The sequence below is a fragment of the Gymnoscopelus braueri genome (assembly GCF_963280865.1).
Source record: "Gymnoscopelus braueri genome assembly, chromosome: 9".
Classification (NCBI taxonomy): Eukaryota; Metazoa; Chordata; class Actinopteri; order Myctophiformes; family Myctophidae; genus Gymnoscopelus; species Gymnoscopelus braueri.
Window position 1 is genome coordinate 36,639,789 of NC_137610.1, and position 20,374 is coordinate 36,660,162.

Here is a 20,374-nt window from a genome sequence, read left to right on the forward strand (position 1 = left end):
GAATTACAGTGTATACACACACACACACACACACACACACACACACACACACACACACACACACACACACACACACACACACACACACACACACACACACACACACACACACACACACACGCTACACAAAACAACCTGTTGACCTGTATACAACTTGTTTCATTCTGCTGTATATGCTTCATTTAGTCATTTGTTTTATCATGAATAGATTTCCTTTATGTAAATTGTCTGTTGTTTTGTTTTTGAATTTAGTTTTTGTCTCTGCCAGACCGAAGGCATGGCCAGACTATATTTTGCACCCTGTCCGTTCGTCCGTCCGTGTGTCCGTCTGTGAACAGCTAATCTCCGGCACCATTGGCTTGCTCGCAGGGAAATTGTGCACACACACCTCTGCCCCGAATTTTTCACATGGGCTTTTTATAAAGCCACCAGGAGGCCGAAATTTTGCACGCACAATCTAACTATAGGAGGAAGAAATGCCACTAGTACATTTTCAAATCAGCCTCATGGTGGTGCTATAAGGGGCCGATTCTTGTTTTTACCAATAACTGCACGAATCTGTGTAAAACTTTGTATGCGCACTCCCTAGAGGAGAAGGAAAAACATTTGCCCTCCATCTACCTTTTATAGCGCCACCAGGAGGCCGACTTATATAAAACATTTGTTTTATATTGCTCCTTCAGATTTTATCCAAATTTCACACAAATAGGTACACATGATCTCTAGTCATGTGATCAAGACAGATTTGTTTGATTTTTCATATTCCATTATAATTGGCTAAGATTGACATCTAAAGGAACGGCCCGTTTTGAACAAAATGCCGCAAATCATGAACGCAGCATCCGATTGCGGTTAAACTTTGCACGGACATTCACACTGCGTTGAGGAACAAATGCCACCCTTTTAATATTGCCCTATTTATAGTGCCACCAGGGGGCAGATTTCCTCAAATTCCTCAAAGGACCACAATGGAAACAAGCCTTCGGGCTTTCTTGTGTATTTATCCCTTTGAATTCATTTTCAACTAGAAAAAGTGCTCCTCGGAGCACAGGTCTCTGCAGGTCAGGTAGGTTATTGTGGCCTCCTGGTGGCGCTATAATAGGCCAATGTGAAACGGGTGGCTTCCACGGCTTAGTGGGAATGTGCATGCAAATTTTCACGGAAATAGCACGCTGCGTTCATGATTTGAGACATTTTGTTCAAAACGGACCAATCCTGCAAACTTTGGAAGCCAACCTTAGCCAATCAGGATGGAATATGAAATATCGGACAGATGCGTCTTGATCGCATCATAGAGATACTGTGTACCGATGTGCGTGATGTTTGGATAAAATCTGTAGGAGTAATATCCAAAAATGGGTTTTGCACAAATCGGCCTCCTGGTGGCGCTATAACAGGCCCATGTGACAAATTTGGGGCAGAGGTTCTGAATTGGCATCCAGGGAGTGTGTGTGCACAGTTTCGCAGCGACCGGGCCAACGGTGCCGGAGATTAGCTGGTAACACACGGACAGAACGGACGGACGGACAGGGGGCAAAACATACTCTCTCACCATGCCTTTCGGCCTGGCGGAGACATTAAAGTGCTAAAAAATGCCAACTGTAGCCTACAAAACTTTATTGAGAGGACACGTTTTGAGCTTGTAGATCGGCTATTTTCAGCGTAGAGGTTTGGTGTAGAGGGAAAACCACCAGGCCAAAGGTCAAGTTTACAAACTATTGAAGTCGTTCAATGTCTGAAAACACATATTTAACATGAATCCAATATGTAGTGGAGGTTCCTTCTTCTCTCTCTCAGCTATAGGGCATAGGGGACCACTGATTTAGGCTATTCTATAGTAAATGAAGCATCACTACTACTGACGCGACCCCCCCAGATAAATGTAGCAAGATAACCTACAGCAACATGCAAAAGTAGTTTACAAGATTTTACCTTTTGGTAAGACTGTGTAAAGTCGGGTATGCACCTTTACATTCATTATAATGCGCTTATAAGACATTATAACACTCGTTATAAATGTTTATAATCATGTATGACAACTTATAACAACGTTTATGACATATTACAAGTACTGGTCATAATGCATTACAAGCTAAGTGAAACAGGTCACTGAGCTTTCAGTGGAAGACAGGGAAACACCATAGGAAGCAATGAAGCACCATAGAAAACAAGGAAGCACCATAGGAAGCACAATAAAAGACAAGAAAGCACCTTAGGAAGCACCACAGAAGACAGGGAATCACCATAGGAAGCACCATAAAAGAGAAGGAAGTACCTTAGGAAGCACCATAGAAGACAGCGAATAACTATATGAAGCACCATAGAACACCGGGAAGCACTATAGATGACAAAGCACCATAGGAAGCACCATAGATGACAGGTAAGCGCTGTAGGAAGCGCCATAGAAGACAGGGAAGCATCATAGAAGACAGGGGAGCACCATAGATGACAGGTAAGCGCTGTAGGAAGCACCATAGAAGACAGGGAAGCATCATAGAAGACAGGGAAGCACCATAGAAGACAGGGAAGCACCATAGAAGACAGGGAAGCACCATAGAAGACAGGGAAGCACCACAGGAAGCACCATAGAAGACAGGGAAGCATCATAGAAGACAGGGAAGCACCATAGGAAGCCAGGTGACAGTGAAATAGACACTGCAAGAGCCTAAAAAAGCAGCAGCTGGCATTAATCAATGAATGAGAAGGAGAGACAGCATCAGACTGCAAAAAGAAGCAGAAAACAAAACAAAAATTGTAGCAGGGAGAGCTGAACCTCACTAGGCACTGGTGCTATAAGTGTTTAATGCTGATACTGTTGTTGTTCGATGCTAATTCTGTTGTTTCTTGTTTGATGCTAATGCTGATACTGATTGCATTGCTTGTGGCTAACTGCTGTGGTCATGTAAATTGATAGAGAATGTAAGAATACTGTGTAGGGTCATAAGAGTTTTTTCAGTTAATGATCTTGATTCAATGTTTTATTTTGTTAAATGGCTAAATAATGTAGGGTACTTTGAGGTGTGATTCTTTTCTTTTCTGACGTTTTTTTATTGACAAAATTGTAAATTTTAAGTGCCATTTGTGAAAATAAATATTGAAATTGCTTTGTTTAATTGTTATAACCTTTAGTGTGTTGTTGTCACTTTATTTAAAGGTCACAAAGTCATGCTATAGACGAATCCACAGGCCAGGGTATTATAGTATGAAACAATGATAATAATGTATGAAATATGGTCACTTTACTTAAAGGTCTCAAAGTCATGCTATAGTATATTATTAAAGGGGCCACACCATGAATTTCATTTTTTTTTTTGGGGGGGGGGGGTATTTTTTGGGCTCCCCAGTGTCTCTTGTACCCCAAAAAATATATTTTTTTAACATTCAGTCATTCATTCTCATTTCAGAGATTTTCAGAATGGGCGTGTCTGAACAGGCCATTTCAGAATGGCAATGCAAGTGACATCACTTGCCTTGCCATTGCATTGATGATGGCCAGACAGAATTTCTCAGTAGCCCCCCCCTGCCCAAAAGGACGTTTTGGTATTGCAGCTGAAAGTGCTGTATAAGCCAGAGACAATTGACTTGGGATGAGTATATCTGAGTGATGATTTAGGCTCAAACCTTTTGAAAAAGGTTTGAGGGACATACACCATATGATATTAAATATCAAATATATTTTTTAAATTCATGGTGTAGATCCTTTAATGTTTATAAGATATCATTCCATTTCATAAACATATAACTTATAGTGCGTTATGATACATTACAGCACTTGTCTATGTGCCTTTATTACGGTAGTTATAACGTGCTGTTACACTGAGCTTATAATGCATTATGACCAGTACTTATACGTCATAAACGTTGTCATAAATTACTATAAACATTTATAACGAGTCCTATGCTTTATAAGCTCATTATAATGCATTACAAATGTGCATATAATGCATTACAGACCCGACCTTACAGTCTTACCAAGCTTTTTATTTAGTAGGGCCTGAGCAGTGCACTGGACCAGTGACAAGCCCTATTAAAATACAAGGAATTATTAAACTTTGCACAAATTAATCGAATTAACCTTCAATTAATTTTTGAAGGCCTAAATGTGCAACAAAAAAAAACTACTTTTGCACCTGCATAATTTTATGGGTCTCAAAAATGGGCAGGGCAAAGTGGCTCTATAGTGCCCCCTACTAAATGTCAACGTGAGGCTTCATTAGTGTGGGTGTGCGTGTGTGTGTGTGTGTGTGTGTGTGTGTGTGTGTGTGTGTGTGTGTGTGTGTGTGTGTGTGTGTGTGTGTGTGTGTCAACTTTTAAAAAAAAAATCTCCCCAAATTTAGTCATTGCCAATTCCCATGTCTGTAGTCCCTGTCTCTGCCAGAACCTACTGTAATCCACAACGTCTCCTCTGATACACGTGGAGTCGCCAGCTGCTTCTTTTCAACTGATAGTGAGGAGATTCATGGTATTCCTCCCGGTTCTGCTCCCTGCTGAACAGGTGCCCTGGCTATGAGTCGTTCGTGACAGAGAGCACGTACCTTCCCCTTGCACCACTCACCTGGTCTGAGACAAGGGGGACGGACAGTTCCTGGCAAGCAAATATGTATCGCCAAATACAGCCCGCCTCCTTTAATTTCTATTTTCGGATCAGTGGGGTCAAATAATACTGGCATCGTGTCTTTGGCTGTTTGGAGTTGGCATAGCCATTTTCATGAATTAGATTAAATTAAACCCCCCCTCTAACTTATTTTTTATCACAGTCATTGGGATCAAATATTGCTGACATTGTCTTTTGGTTGTTTTCATGTAACATTCACCTGGTCGGTGGTCTGAGGGGGGGGGGGGGGGCATAGGAAATTTTAAATGTTAAGTAAATTAAGATTGAAATAGACACTCAAACCACAGTAGCAGAAGAATAAAGACCTGCTCCAAGCAATACAAAAAAAAAAGAAAAAAGAGTTGTCATGCCATTCCAGACAAAGTAGGGAGACCACACAAGTAAACATAGGGTAAATTAATCACATGTATTTAGTTACAAACATGAAACTGCACATCTGTTATACTTTTCTTCCTTTTTTCGCTTTTCCTTAAGGCCAAACTACCTGGTAAAAGGCAGAATGTCAGTTAATTTCTCATTTGGCTAAGGACCCCCTGGAAGTCCCCTGACCACACTTTGAAAACCACAATTATCTTTGTGCTCATAAATGAGTGCATGCTGCTTATGCAAATCTATAGTTTGTCAGCCTACCTGAGGATTGAGGTGAGATTTGTGCCTTTGATTTCCTGCTCTCTCCACACACACACACACACACACACACACACACACACACACACACACGTACAGCATATCCGTATTGTCAGACTAGTATCACTTCACATATCACCAGAATTGAAATACAATTACGCGTTATGTGACATATATAATGGAAAAGTAAAGCACACCAAGGTTTGTAGTGACATGCTGATCACTGGAATTGATCAGTTTCAAGTTTCTTGACATAATCATACTAGACACTAGTCTGATGTTATAGTATTGCTTCATACAGCATGTAACATCGAGGATTACGGTTTACATCAGTGCCAGAAAAATTGGAGGAAACACCATGTGGTATGTTTTAAATGCTTTTGGGTTAAAATGTATTTAGGTGTCAAGCAGCAACAGCAGTAAATGAAACACAGGAACAAATAAAAGGACAAGAGGCAAGGGCCAATAAAAATACATTAAAGATAAACAATTTAAAGGTAGGGTAAGTGATATATATATTTTTTTTGTTAAAAAGGTTAAAGTACTATATTCTGATAGTAATCATTGCTACAGAGCATTTGTTCGGTCACAGGGGTCTCTCCAGCCGTTTAGTAAACAGAATATAGTACATTTTTAGGTAGGTGACACATTTTAAGCCAATCAGGAGAGAGCACTGAAAATGCATTTTCTAATATAAAGAGCTGGAGAGACATGGGACACTATAGTGATGAGCACTATCAGAACATAGACCCATTTTGCAATTATTTTAATAATTGGAAATCACTTACCCTACCTTTAAATGAATTCTAAAGTATAATTGTGAATATATATATGCATATACATACATATATGAATGATATATAAATCTATCACCACTAAATATATGGATATGTAGACTGTCAACAGTGCATTTGAGAATGAATATTATGTACAGTATCAGCAGGCTTCAACAGTATCTGTTATATTTACCATCAATCAATAATGAATATTAGGAATATGTATACGGTCTATCAACAATGAATATAAGCATGTTTCTCAGCAGATATCATTAACAGGCAAATAGGTTATGCAGTGTAGTTATCAGTTGTGGTCACATAAGCACTGGGAATAACTTGCAGGTCAGGTAGAAATTAGAAGTCAATGGCAGGCCAACTCTGTGTTAATGACTTGTGGGTTAGCTCTGTGATTCGAATCGCCCACACCTATCAGCATTTGGTTTTCACCTATGTGATGAACATTTTAAATATCAGACCTGCATCCACATTAACCAGAGAAGAATACTTAAACCATTTTAATTTGAGCCCAGTATGACATGCAAGAATCACACACACACACACACACACACACACACACACACACACCTGTAAAAGCCAAAGAAGTCACTCACGACAGACAGTTCATCTAAATAAAAATCATTTATTATTCATTAATATTATTATCATCATGTCCATTCTATCTAGAGAGAGTCCACCATGCCACTTTCAGAACTGGAGTAGTGTTAAGACATCTGTCTGTCTGCTGGGGGTGAGGCCGCACACAGGACATGACAGACAAACGGACGGATGAAACGAGGGTTGGGTCGGGTCAGGTGTGGGGGTGGGAGTTCTGGGCTGGGCAGGGGGACAGGCTTACACTCCTGCTCATTCTCCATGCTGCTTCAAACAAGGAGGGATAGAGGGATGGGGGGGTGAAAGGATACAGGGCGAGGAGAGATACGAGAGAGGGGAATAGTCTTAAGTAGTAGTTTTTCTGATGACCTACAGCGAGACCAAGTCAGGCCAGGGAAGGGGGAGAGAGAGACAGCTTCAAGCTCATTGGTCAGGCTGCTTGACAGGGAACCAGGACAAGCCAATCACAGACTGATACAGAGGAGGAGGGTATGTATGTATGTATGTATAGGTGTCTGCATGTGTGTGTACATGTATACTGTAGGGGTGTGTGTGTGTGTGTGTGTGTGTGTGTGTGTGTGTGTGTGTGTGTGTGTGTGTGTGTGTGTGTGTGTGTGTGTGTGTGTTGTGTCCATGAGCACATATCTGTGAGTGTGTAACTGGTCAGCGTTACTTTGATCCATTGTCACTGTACACTTGTCAAAGTTACTGTCACAACCGGGTACAAAGTTGAGGTAACAAACAAACATCCTTCTTCTCCTGAGAGAGAGAGAAAGAGGAAGAGAGAGAGAATTCATTAGTGTAATCACCCGCTGTATTGATGCAGTGGAATGAAATGTGTAATGACAACCTGAATGCACCAGCCAGTAAACAAGTTCCAGGTAGCTTGAGAACAATACCATTTTCATAAACTCCAAATTGGGTTACCATTATAAGAAAACATTACGAATATATTTATAACTTTACCTGCGTTTCATCGGGCTGTAGTGTTCCCACTGGAAACCATGTTGTTGTCAGAGTTGGATAGAGACTGTTCCTTTACTACGGGGTCTACAGGAGGACAGGGTAGAGATTTATTATAGAGAGATTTTTGTGTGTGTGCTTGTGCACACCAGTGCCTGTGTAATGTACTGTAACTGCTGAAGGTTATTCTAGCAGTGTGGTGCATTTTGCTGTGCATTTTGAGTGGAGACTATTCTATGCATGTTAAGTGAGTTAATTCTTACAGAAGTATGGGTGTTCCATGGCTTCTGTGGCGGTAAGTCTCTGTTGGTGGTCGTAGCGTAGCAGCTTGTCCAGTAGATCCAGGGCTTCAGGACTCACCAGGTGCTGATTCTCTGTCTGCACAAACTGCTCCCAACGCTTCCTGCTCTGCCTACAGGGATGGATAGTGCATTGTCAGTGTTTCCTTCAGAGTTTCAGCCCAGGACGCAGGGGATAAACAGCTTCCAGACTTTGCCATGGTACTTGATACATGGTAATCATTTTGAATTACTGTTCACCTCCTACAACAATATGCGGCAACAACAAGGGGCACTGGCCAGAACAGTTTTCCAGGAGCGTGGGGGAAAAACCCCTAGTGGACTGACTTTATGGGGAAACCTCGCCTGGGTTGCCATTGTTAGGAATTTGGAAATCAATTTCTAAGTCACCTGGTTGGGCCACGTGTATTTTCAGGGCATGTTTATTTCAACGATCAATCAATCGGTTGTATTCCGGCTTGTATCAATATACTTTAAAGGGATATTTCACTTTCAAAAAAACTTTGTCATTTTATCTTCTACTCAGGCCTTTGTGAACCCCCCAGACAGTTTTTAAGTTGCTTGATTCATTATTTAGACATTTGATATTAATTTTATCAGACACGCCCCCTTCCTATACAAACCCATTGTAACTTCAAACTCCATTTTAACCATGTTAGATTCATCAAAAACACCCGTCCTTGGTTCTGGTGACTCACCCTGCCCTCCTAATGCGTGAGGGGGCCGTGTTTTTCCGATAACTTTTTTTTTTAAATTTATTTTATAATTTTTTTTTATTGTATTTAATTTTTTTCATTTTCCAAAAAATATATAAAAAATAAATGAAAAAAACATGAAGTTTATTTTTACATATATGTGTTTATATTAATGTTATATTATTCATAAAATCCTAGTGTTATGCCAATTATTTGGGGGCCCACTTGCAATACCCTCGTGGCCCACCCCGGCCCACATGTTGAGAACGACTGATGTAGAGCACAAAGAATGCTAAGCTGTTTAAGCGGGACCAGTGTCAGCTTAGAACCCTTTTATCCAATGCAATCTGTTTTGAAAAAGAACAATTTACCAACCACAATTCAAAATGTCAAGATTTAGATTGCATAGAATATGGATATTTCATAGGTTTCAGAATATTTGTCTTGGGTTGACGATGGGGACCTTCAACACATTCACCGCCAATCACGTAGATCTACGTGATGTCAGATCCAACCGTTCACCGCCAATCACTTAGATCTATGTGATCCAATCGTATTAATTTTTTTGAAAATGTCACAAGAGGGCGCTCTAACGCAACTTAGGAATGATCCCGCAACTCCCCTTGAAGGAATCAATGGATGTGACATCATCCCAAAAAAACGTCACGTCCGTCCACTACAATGATGGGATTTGGAGAAAAATAGCTCTAGCTCCATTCTTTCTTTTTTTGGGGGTGAAAACCAGCCATTTTCAACGCGTGATCACTCTAAAATGGCGGATCGCGGTAAAAACAAATGTTGTTCTAGTGCAGTGTCTATCAACCTTTTTTGTGCCAAGGCACACCTGGCATAGCCAAAAAATCCCAGGGCACACCTAGAGATACGGTATATATATAATTATATATATATATACGGTATATCTATATATACACACACTAGGGGTGTGCCGATACACTAATTTCACGAAACGATACGATATTGGGCAAACAACTTCGATACGATTTCGATACGATACGCACTTTTTTATCATGAAAATATATGGGGGAGAAAAAAAGCAAATGCAAACAAATATTTCTGTTTTTGCATTATTCAGACATGCAAACTTGTAGCTTTTCAGCTTCCACTAGCCGTTTTGAATCCAAATAGGGCAATAGTGTGACACCTGACCCGGAAAAAACAGCATGTTGTCACCCTTTTCACCTCGGGGCTGTTTGCATGCCTGATTATTATTATTGTTTAAAAAAAAAAAAAAAAAAAAACTTTTTTTTTTTCAAAATGATATTTTTTCAAACCTTCTTCAAACGGCGCGGCACACCTCGGCACACCAAACGTCCCAAAATTGGGACGTTTGCCAGGGTTGATATACACTGTTCTAGTGGATAGACTGGACTCTCCACCACCCCACAGACACTTTTTGGTTACATGCGCGTGCACGATGTGGCTTCTGCGGCGCTCCATAGATCGTCAAACAGGTAAAAAAATAAACGCTGGCAGCAGCTAAATAAAGCGGATGCAAAGTACCTGGCGGTGAATGTGTTAAGGTCCTTGTGCCCTTAATCCGAGGGTAAGAAACATTAGTGTAATCAATTCAAATCCCACTCTGCCTTAAGTCCCACATTGATATTTAGTTTCATGTGGAAATACATCAAAGCAAGGAAGCCAAAATTGCACTGAATGCCATTTTATTGGTATTTTTTGGAATCAAAGCCTGAATTTTCACTTATCACTTGACAGATGTAGGAAAATGTTCATACAAATGTTTACTCACTGTCCCAGTAGGTCCTTGAAGCGCGGGTCTAGTTCAATGTGGTATTTACGCAGGTAGCCGAACAACTCATCTGTTCCCAAAACCTTGGCAATCCTCACCAACTAAGAAATGAGGTCAGAGAAATTTTTATCAATGTCAAAATTGTCGATGGTCAATCAATTATAATATTCATTAACAATAATGATCATAAATATTGATATCATAATCATATCAATATGAGTGTGCTACCTGGTCATAGTTGTCTTGTCCATGGAAGAAGGGCTCTTTCTGAAAGATCATACTGGCCAGCATACAGCCCAAGCTCCACATGTCAAGACTGTAGTCATACATCTGCAATTTACACACACACACACACAAAATTGAGGAATATGTCTTCATTTCAGAAGTAAATCTGCTCTGTGTGACATTTCAAATATTAAGCCAACCGTGAATGGCAAAAGCGGCGCGATGTGTATACAGTATGTCACAGTACATTCGAGAAATCACAAAGAGAGAGTAGGTACAATGTCTTAATATACAGCCTGATTTCTACGGTCACCCACAGGTGTCAACAGGTGGCTGATTAGTTGTGTGTAATACCTGGTAGTCCACCAGTAGTTCGGGCCCTTTGAAGTATCGTGAAGCCACTCTGACATTGTACTCCTGGGCAGGATGGTAGAACTCTGCCAAACCCCAATCTATAAGACGTAGCTAGGCAAAGGAATATAAAACTGGATTTAAAATAAATCTTAAGTGCTGTATATTATTCATTATATATTACGGTACTGTTGTAACAAAACATGTCATCGTCTATTTGGTAGGTGCACACAGTCACATGTTGACAAGTACTGGTAATTGTCATGTTAACCTGTTGCCCCCTACTGGCAGACATACATACAACACAACTTAGGTACAATTCACTGTATCTCCAATGTGATGTAAACTTAACAATAGCTGAGTTGATGAGAAACATTTTAGACTTCCAGGCAAACAAGTAGATGGGACACTGAGGAGCAAAATGTGGAGATTTAAGCAAGAACAAAAAAAGAAGAGAGGGAGGGAGACACACATGGAAGCAGACCTGAAATTGTGGGGTTAGAACATGGGTGAGGACCATGTTGGTGTGTGGGATGTGGGCATGTGGGGAGAGAGACGGCTCATGATAGAAGAAGTGAAAGCACCACCCACCTTTCTCATCTGGTGGTCGATCATCACATTGTGGGGTTTGACGTCACGGTGCATGATGCCCATACTGTGGCAGTAGTCCAGAGCCTGAGACAGCAACACACACAAATACACACAGTAAAGTAGACGCACAACATCAATAGACCAAATCATCATTATATCACCACAGCCAAAAATGCATTTCAGAGTAGATAACGGCGTCATATTGGAGCATTATTCTTCATTGACCTTATTTCTGGACGAACAAGACATTTATGATATTGTTATTTACTATTAGAAAAAATATTATTTGTATCCACAGGTTGACGCTAGACATAGCTTATGTTCTGAACAGTTTATTTTATATCGTATAGATATCTATAGACATTCTACCCGGAGGTACGGCTCTACACCTTTGTTTACAAACATTCTGATCTGTGGTCTATAGGCATTTTTAAAAGATCAGCTTACACTTGGATTTATCGCTTTCAACCTGGCGTCTCTAATCAATTTGGGCATGTGAGGATTAAAAAAATATATATATATATATATATATACACACACACACACTTACATACATACACACACATATAATAGTTTGGTACTGTCAAACAAATGGTAATTTTTGCTATATTTGTGTATATTATCTATCTATATATTTTTACTGTTTTTGAAATGGGCTTAAAACGGTTAAACACCATTACTTATGGACATTTAGAAGAAAAGGTATGAATTACCAAAATGTAATTATAATCCACTTAAAATCTTTCCTGACCAACTAGGAGGGGAATCTGGTTTGCTGACAATTAAAAATTTTACCACCACACGCTTAAATTTCTTCTGCAGATAATGTCAACAAATCTGACCTTCAGTAGTTCATACATGTAGAAACGGATGTCAAAATCTGTCAACTTCTGGTACAACTCCTGTAAGGAATACAAAAACTATATGAGGATATGCATGAGAACACAGGCAACACGTGTATGCAAATTAAACAAATAAACATAATCCCTCTATATAGCTGAATCCAAATGTAACAAAGAACATTTGAAAATCTAAGTTCAAGACTAAATCACTGGGTAGTTTTGTGTCCTAAATTGTATTACATCTGTCACTTAAGCCAATGTATATGTCACAGGGGGATTGGAGAACCAGGGAGATTGAAGACAGAGTGCTTTTTTAGGCACAGGGCTTCGGGGCGAGGCGGGGCTTTGATGCGACGCGGACCTGTCTTTTGTTGTTCCCCCCCACGTAGCAACCAGGAAGCTACGCTAGCACACGCACACGTGATAATAGTTATTGTCCATGATGGAGGCGCGCCGACTCAGCAGAGCTTGAGGCCGAGGAGGCGCGCGAGTGCCCGCGCTGACCGGCCGATGCTCTGCTAGTCAAATCAGCGCCGTCCGAGTTGTGAACCGATAGGGACAGAATAGTTCTTTTCAGGGATCACTGTGTGTGTGTGTGTGTGTCAGGGAGAAACTAAAACAATGCGTGTGTGTGCGGGCGCGCGCATGTGTGTGCGCGTGTGCACACACACACACACACACACACACACTAGTCTGGCTTGCATTGCCCTCTAGCGTTGGTTTTACAGAATTGCCTGAAAACAAGCGCTCCTTCTTCAATCTCCCTGGTTCTCCAATCTCCCTGTAACATATATAATCCAATGTATATAATCACACGACAGCGTTGCTCGCTGAAAAGAATGATGATTTTCAAACAAAAGCAACAACATTGCGCCACTGTCATGAGACAAATTTGGCTTCAGACAGGGGTTGTGACATGAGTTGGTGAAAGAAAAGGGTATTTATAAAGTCATACTGTGTAAGATTCCTTTTAGTAGTCATTGTGGCAACACCTTTCGTCCATTGTCATTACAGTGTTTGTCTAGACAGAAGGTCTGCTCATAAACTAATGCTGCAGGGTCCTTGTGTCACAAAAACGCAAAAGGTTGTCAAAAAACTGCATTTATCAAGTTTAAAATACATTTCCGGTACATTGTCAGTGCGTACGTCACTTTGGCGCGAGTGTCAGGGGCAGACACTATAGAATGAAATGAGTGTTTTATAACGTCAAACAACACATACTTGGAATGGTTATTGTGAATAATATGAAAAAGGTGTCACAAAGTGACAAAGGCACAAAAGGTCAAAAAGGTCTTGCTGGGCTGGGTGCTGGATCAAAAATGAAAAAAACTATACAATCTGCACACTCCACAATTTATTTTGATTTTTTTTAAAGAAAGGTTACACAGTATGACTTTAACTTGAAATCAGAAAACCCAAATTCACAGAAGAGGGGTGATTATTTTACCTTGAAGTCTGTGTTATTGATGCATTCAAAGACAAGTGCTGGAGTTCTGGACTGTATAACCACAAGAGAGACAAGAGGTTAAAATGAGTGAAAACACATTCATGATCAAACGATGAGATGGGTAAAAACTATACAGTTCATTACACAGCCTTTGTTCTGAGCTATGACTCTTATAATTACCTACTTATGTCTTATTCAAGATAAAGATTTTTCGGATGTCAAAAGCAAATCTGGCTGAACTGGCATCACAGAGAAAATTGAGCTCAGCTCAACCTGGCTTGAATGAGAAATCATCATTATATCCTAAATTGTTGTGCAGTAATCGTCAGATGCATTGGCAGCTGGGTGGGACAGGCATTGTGCTGCTACTTAATACAAATCTTGTTTAGTTACCATGAAACGAGAATATTTCAGATTCCCAACTGGCAAGCCCCTGATTTATTCCACATAGGTGTAGGTCAATTAAATAGTAAGAAGATAGTAAGAAGATAGATATGATGGCACGCATTTGACAGTGGTTACTCTCACCGATGAGGTCATGCCACATGAAGGAAATGTTCCACCAATAATAACTCAATTAGCCAGAATTCAACTCAGTCCCCTTCATGCTGACACGACAAAGGCCTGGCACCTTTGATTGCTTAACCAATCAATAGAGAAAACACATTTTACTTTTTATTCATTTAGACTTGTGATCAACATTATTTTGCCCAAACACAGCCCGATTGATTTCATCTGCCTGATTTATTTAGGTACAGGTTGAGCTGTTTGTGCATACTGTTTTATAATGTATAGTTGTATTATTGGCTGTAAATTTGTATTATTATTATTAAGATATTCAACACTTACTGTGCTCAGCTACTATATTCACTCAAACACTAACAGTTAAACACACACTTACAACCAAAGGACCACATTGGAAAGTAAGAAAGTGTGCTCCTCTGAGCGCATATCTCTGCTAGGATAGGTTGAATGGCCAGGGCTGTGTAAGTCGTGGGTTGCGGCCATCAGGGATGCTGGGGCAATAGCCTTTCTAAAACATACAGTGCAACTTAGCGCATTTGTGGCACCTCATATGGGCAAAAGTGAAGGTGCATTTGGAGGTTTGCTCTACAGAGCCCCCTAAACATGCGATTCCAATTTGTGGTGTGATGGGATTTTGCATTCCTGAATCCAGATTTAGTTGATTAGTTGTAAAATAGGCCCCTCCCGCCCCTTTGTGGTGCCCCCTATGGATGTATGTGAAATCGCTTTAGGCTCTGTTTTGTAGAAGCCCCTCAAAATTAGTGATACGAATTTGAGGTAAAACGGTTCATGATTTCTGGAATGTTTTGTAAAATAGGGCCATGGCGCAAAATTTTGAGGGCAATCATAGCCAATCGGAATGGAATATGAAAAAGCTGAATGTTTATCACATGACTGCAGAGACAATGTGTACCGATTTGTGTGGAAAAAAAGTGTGTTTGGGCGAAAATGCAAAACGGCAGAAAATCTGGGCGTGGCCTATATTTTTAGGCCAAAATGTAAAGCAGACCGTTTTAGTGCTGCCTACCATGAGGTCGATTAGAATATTTTAGTGTCTTCCTACTAGGAGCCCAGCGGTGTCCGAGATTAGCTGCACACAGACAGAGGAGCGAAAACAATCTCTGCCTTCCGGCCTGGCGGAGATAATACCTTTTAAATTGTGTTTGTTTTTTTTGTTTTTTTTTATCCCCCGATTTTTGCAACCCATTTTTTCACCCAGTGCCAATTGCCTAAGCCATGGGGGGTTCCCAAACTTTTCAGCCCGCGACCCCAAAATAAGGCAGCCATTGACTCGCGACCCCACCTAAACCTGGAGGTAATTTATGCACATAAACTTGCACGTTTGGTTGGCATTTGAAATGTATTAAAATGGTCAAATGTACTATTTGTAATCATTTTAGGTTGTATTTCATCCATTCTGTTGAATTAAAAAAAAAAAAAAAAAAAAAAAAAAAATCATGACCCAAAATAATTTTGCGACCCCACCGTCAGTCTCCCGCGACCGCAAGTGGGGTCGCGACCCCAACTTTGGGAACCCCTGGCCTAAGCTGTAATCCTGGGCCCTACTTTCCCTCTGCCAGCCAGGGGAGAGCGAGCTCCGAACTGAGCTGAGCTGGCCGCTTCTTATCACCTGACAGGGGGGAGTTTCCCCGGTAGAACGTAGTGCGTGGAAGGAACACGTTATTCCAACCAGTTCCTTTCCCCTCCATCAGGCGCCCCAGGGCTGACCAGGGGAGGGCAGTATAGAGAGCAGGATTACTGCATGTTTTTTGTGAGGGTACCTACCCTAGGGGACACGGGGAGAACATGCAGACTCCACACAGTAAGGCTCTTTCGCCAACCCCACCTAGGGTATGGGCACTGATGACGCGGAGGAGATAACACGCCCCCTGTGCCCCCGGCAGGAATCGAACCCAGGACCTTCTAGCTGTGAGGCGACAGCGCTACCGACTGTGCCCTTTATCCTTTTAAAAACTATTGTACAAAGATAGATATGAGGCCTCCCAGTGGGGTGTGTACTGCATATATTATTTATTTATATGCATGTCACATATATTTTTATATAATCAATCAATCAATCAATCGTGTTTTCCTTTAAAAGTTAGATTACCGTATCTGAACGAATCTCCAGGGTTATTTCCTGGTGTACTTGCAACACTGTGTGTGGCTGTGTGTGGTGGGGGGGGGCAAATCTGACTCTCAGCATTAGTCGACCCCTCTACCTCCCATCACCCCTGACACTTTCCGGCCTATGTTGTCCAATAGAGAATAAAAAAACCCACAGAACCCTTTAAGGAGGGACAGCAAGGCAAGGCAACACAACACAAGAGAGCCTACCACGGGGTCTTTTACTGTGTCCACCAGTCGAATTATGTTGGTTCCGCCTCGCAGGTTCTCCAGGATTTTGATCTCTCGCTTGATCTTCTTCTTCTTAACCGGCTTATTTAACAGGGAAACAAGTTACCAAGATAAGTAACGACCACAGACAAATGCAACGAGAGGTGACGTGACAAACAACCAATAGTATCACCAAGAAATGAAGGCAAACAACTTGTTTGCCTACACTCTAATTTCAACATTGTCCCCATACCATGATTCTGCTGATTCCGCTATGAGCCACACTGCTACTGCCCTCCTCAGCACGAAGTCTGTCAGTGTCTACTGCTAGCTAGTGTGGGTGTGAAGCTGATGTGTACAATTGAATGATTGACACAGATATGGCAAGGAAATGTCTTTCAATCCATAACGAGTATGGGAGCTATCCAATTCCCTTGACTGCACTGACTGGAGTCAACAACATATCATCTCCAAACAAAGGGCCTAAATTGTATGTGTGCATTAACCCTTGTTCTACCACTTGAACAGATCCTTGCATAGCGTTATGAGAGTCACATGGACATGCATCTATATGACTAAAAGTATTTCCCCCACAGGCAGCGACCACAGTGCACCAGGGCTGTGCCGATTGGTCTTTTTTTTTCCAAATTGGTGCTCTGTGACTTGACTGGACAGAAGCTTGGTTCAACCCCTTCACAACACAGCTCATGTAAGCAAGTCCAACCCAATGCATGGGTAAACCACTCATTCAATAGGTTAAAACGTAGAAGGATAAAAGAAGAGAGTGGAGTTGTCACATCGAGTGGGGGGCTGTCTCCACCAGAAAAATGAGGGCATCAAACCCCCAAAATTCTGACTAAACAATGACACTGTCCACTTCTGTTTTGTTACCCTTACTTTTTAGAGGGACTCACCTTGAGGATCTTGACCACTACTTTCTCATTGTTGGTGATGTTAATGGCCTCAAACACTTCACTGTACTTCCCTCTGCCCAGCTTACGAACCAGTTGGTAGTCCTCCTGGTTACTGTGTGTGTGTATGTGTGTGTGTGTGGGGGGGGGAGGGGTGCAGGGCATATAGAGAAAGAGGAACAGAGGGAAACAGATTGGTAATTTAGATCACTGCAATATCACAAAGTGCCACCACAAAATAACGTATGACTGTTATACTGTATAGGCCTGTTCTATGCAGACAGACACAAATAGACCGAGGCGGGTGGGCAGAGGGAGGGAGCGGATGAGCTGTAAGAAAGGTGTCACACTCACACGGCAGAGTGTGGAACAGCAGGTTAGAGGGATGGGTGGGTGGGTGGGAAAGAGAACTAGGGGGATGTTTTTGTAAACCATGCAGTTTTCACTCCTCACCCCATACATGTACAATTGTCGCAACTTCTCACTCACATCACCTCTTGCTCTATCATACACACACACACACACACACACACACACACAAAATTTGCACACATGCATTATCGCAACTTCACACTCACATCTCTTCCTCCATCACTCACACATAAGACATTTGCTAATCTAAACACAAACACCACAGGGGATGCACTGCACATCCGGACCATTCGATTAAGATATTAGATAAGGTCAGTGGAATAAATAAATAAAAAGGTACACAGTAACATCCTGTGTTGATTTATCCACCGACTGTGAGTGTACAAATGTAACCAAAAAGGGACCTTTCGGGTACATTTGTACACTCTCAAAGTAAACCATAGCATGTGTGTGTGTCATCTCACCTCCAGCTGGGAACGTGTGCTTCGTAATCCCAATATTCCCGGCTCTTGAGTGTGTTCACATCTGCATACACCCGGGACTTGCTACCGGCCGCCGGACCCGGCATTGCGAGACCAGTGCCTCCTCGGCTGCTATGTAGGACGAGGCAGGGAGTGTCTACTTGCAAGAAAATGGGGGTAAAATGGCAGAACTATTTTTTTTTCTTCAGGTTTTACTGTCTGCCTGTGTCCGGTCGGGGGGGGACTATATAAAGAAGCTACGGAGTGAAATGATTGAGCAGTGAAAACAGACTTGGTGATGCCTGCCTGCCCCGGGGTGCACTGCAGTCAGTAGCCGCTGAGCAGCGCTCCTAGCTCGGATTGTCAGCAGCAGCAATGCCCGATGGGGGGTCGAAGCGCTGTTGGTGGATCACAGAAGGATGGAGGTGCAACTAGGGGTTCAGACTGAGACGGGGAGGCATCGGGGCGTTGAGGTAGACGAGACGGGAAAGCGTTTTATTTATCTTTAAAACAACAAACTGAATTAAAAAAGCGACCTAAAAAAAGGCCACAGATGCAATGCTTCGGGGGTGTTAGGAAACAAAATGTCACGGGTTAAACCCCCCACCCACTTATATGGGCCTTAAATCCGAAACTATATATATATATATTTATATAATATTAGGGAAGGGGGGGGGCTTACTACGTTACCCGGGTCTTTCTCAAGCCGATGGACAAAGACAAGCCCATCGGTGGGTCCGAAATAGTCAAGCGGCTGTTGATCTGACAGATCGTCCCTCTTTACGATCGGCGGAGAGGGGGTGGAGTAGGAGAAATCGATGTTGTTAGCTAATGTTAGCTCGCAATGCTACCGCAGTACGAAGATATCGCACCGACGGCGGTCGCTCGGCGCCAGGTCATGTGCGATCGCACGGTGAAGCGCCTCAAATCCCCCGGTAATGGACCCGACAAGACGCCGGGATTCGGGGTTTTCTTGGACAAACCCCCCGGTCGAGACGAGACCGCAGGGAAGCGGATTGCGATTGAGCAGCAGAGTCGACCCGGATGTGAAACCCGTCGCCGGGGTAAACCGTAGAGTCTGGACCCCATAGTCCGAAAGGGACTGGCTGTTTTTGCCCTGTGATTGGCTAGTTGGTTGTCAGGCAACCGAGACTGTGTAATGTCAAATACAGTGGTTGAAAAAGTTCAAATGTTTTACTTAAGTAAAAGTATCGATACTGCAATCAGTGCAATGTATAAATACTCTGTTGCAAGTAAAAGTCTGGAATTGAAAATGTACTTTGTATTGGCATCAAAATGTATTTAGAGTACCAAAAGTAGAAAGCACTCTATTATGCAGAATGTCCCTTTTCACAAGTTTTCAAATGTATACAAATATTTTGAAAATAGCAGATCTACAAGCTCACATTGCGTTGCATCGCGACCGCATTGTGAGCTTGTAGATCGGCTATTTGGGTTTGTAGGGTTGAAGTAGTTAATGTATGTTTTGTAATAGTAATCAGTAATAGTGGGTTAAATGAAAACTAGTTTCGTTAAATCAGATTTAACACTTACGTTAGCATAGAATTCTGGATAATACATCCAGAGAGAGACAAACAAACAGACTAGCTATGCAGCATGTTATTTTGGACAGTGTTGGTTGCCAGTCAACTATCCAATCTCAGCGTTACCATTCCTGCAAGCTATGGAATTTAAAGTTGTGCCTTGCCATCTGGCCTCCATCCAATTCGCCATTGGAGAAACAGTGACATCTGCTGTTCAAGAGAGAGCAGTTAAATTCCCACATAGTCCGAAAGACAGAAGTCTTGTTCAGTGATATTGATGATCTTGTTATCAATGTTTAATATTCAGCCCTGCCAAATATGACATTTTGCAGACCTCCCATCTCATGTGTCATTGAATTAGGTCAAGTGTCAGTAGTGAATCCTGGATCAATGTTTAATATTCAGCCCTGCCA

General features: G+C 41.8%; 1 protein-coding gene across 1 annotated transcript; it reads right to left on the reverse strand.

Annotated features, from left to right (window-relative positions):
* Nucleotides 1-6,638: 6,638 nt before the first annotated feature.
* csnk2a2b (casein kinase 2, alpha prime polypeptide b) lies at nt 6,639-19,455 on the reverse strand. Its single transcript, XM_080438798.1, has 12 exons — nt 18,421-19,455; nt 17,588-17,699; nt 16,674-16,775; nt 13,812-13,862; nt 12,365-12,424; nt 11,523-11,606; nt 10,935-11,045; nt 10,584-10,685; nt 10,356-10,456; nt 7,857-8,005; nt 7,597-7,680; nt 6,639-7,389 (listed from the first exon to the last, which is right to left on the reverse strand). The coding sequence occupies exons 1-11, from the start codon at nt 18,522-18,524 to the stop codon at nt 7,604-7,606; spliced, it is 1,053 nt and encodes a 350-aa protein (XP_080294924.1). The 5' UTR covers nt 18,525-19,455; the 3' UTR covers nt 6,639-7,389; nt 7,597-7,603.
* Between the last annotated feature and the right edge of the window lie 919 nt (nt 19,456-20,374).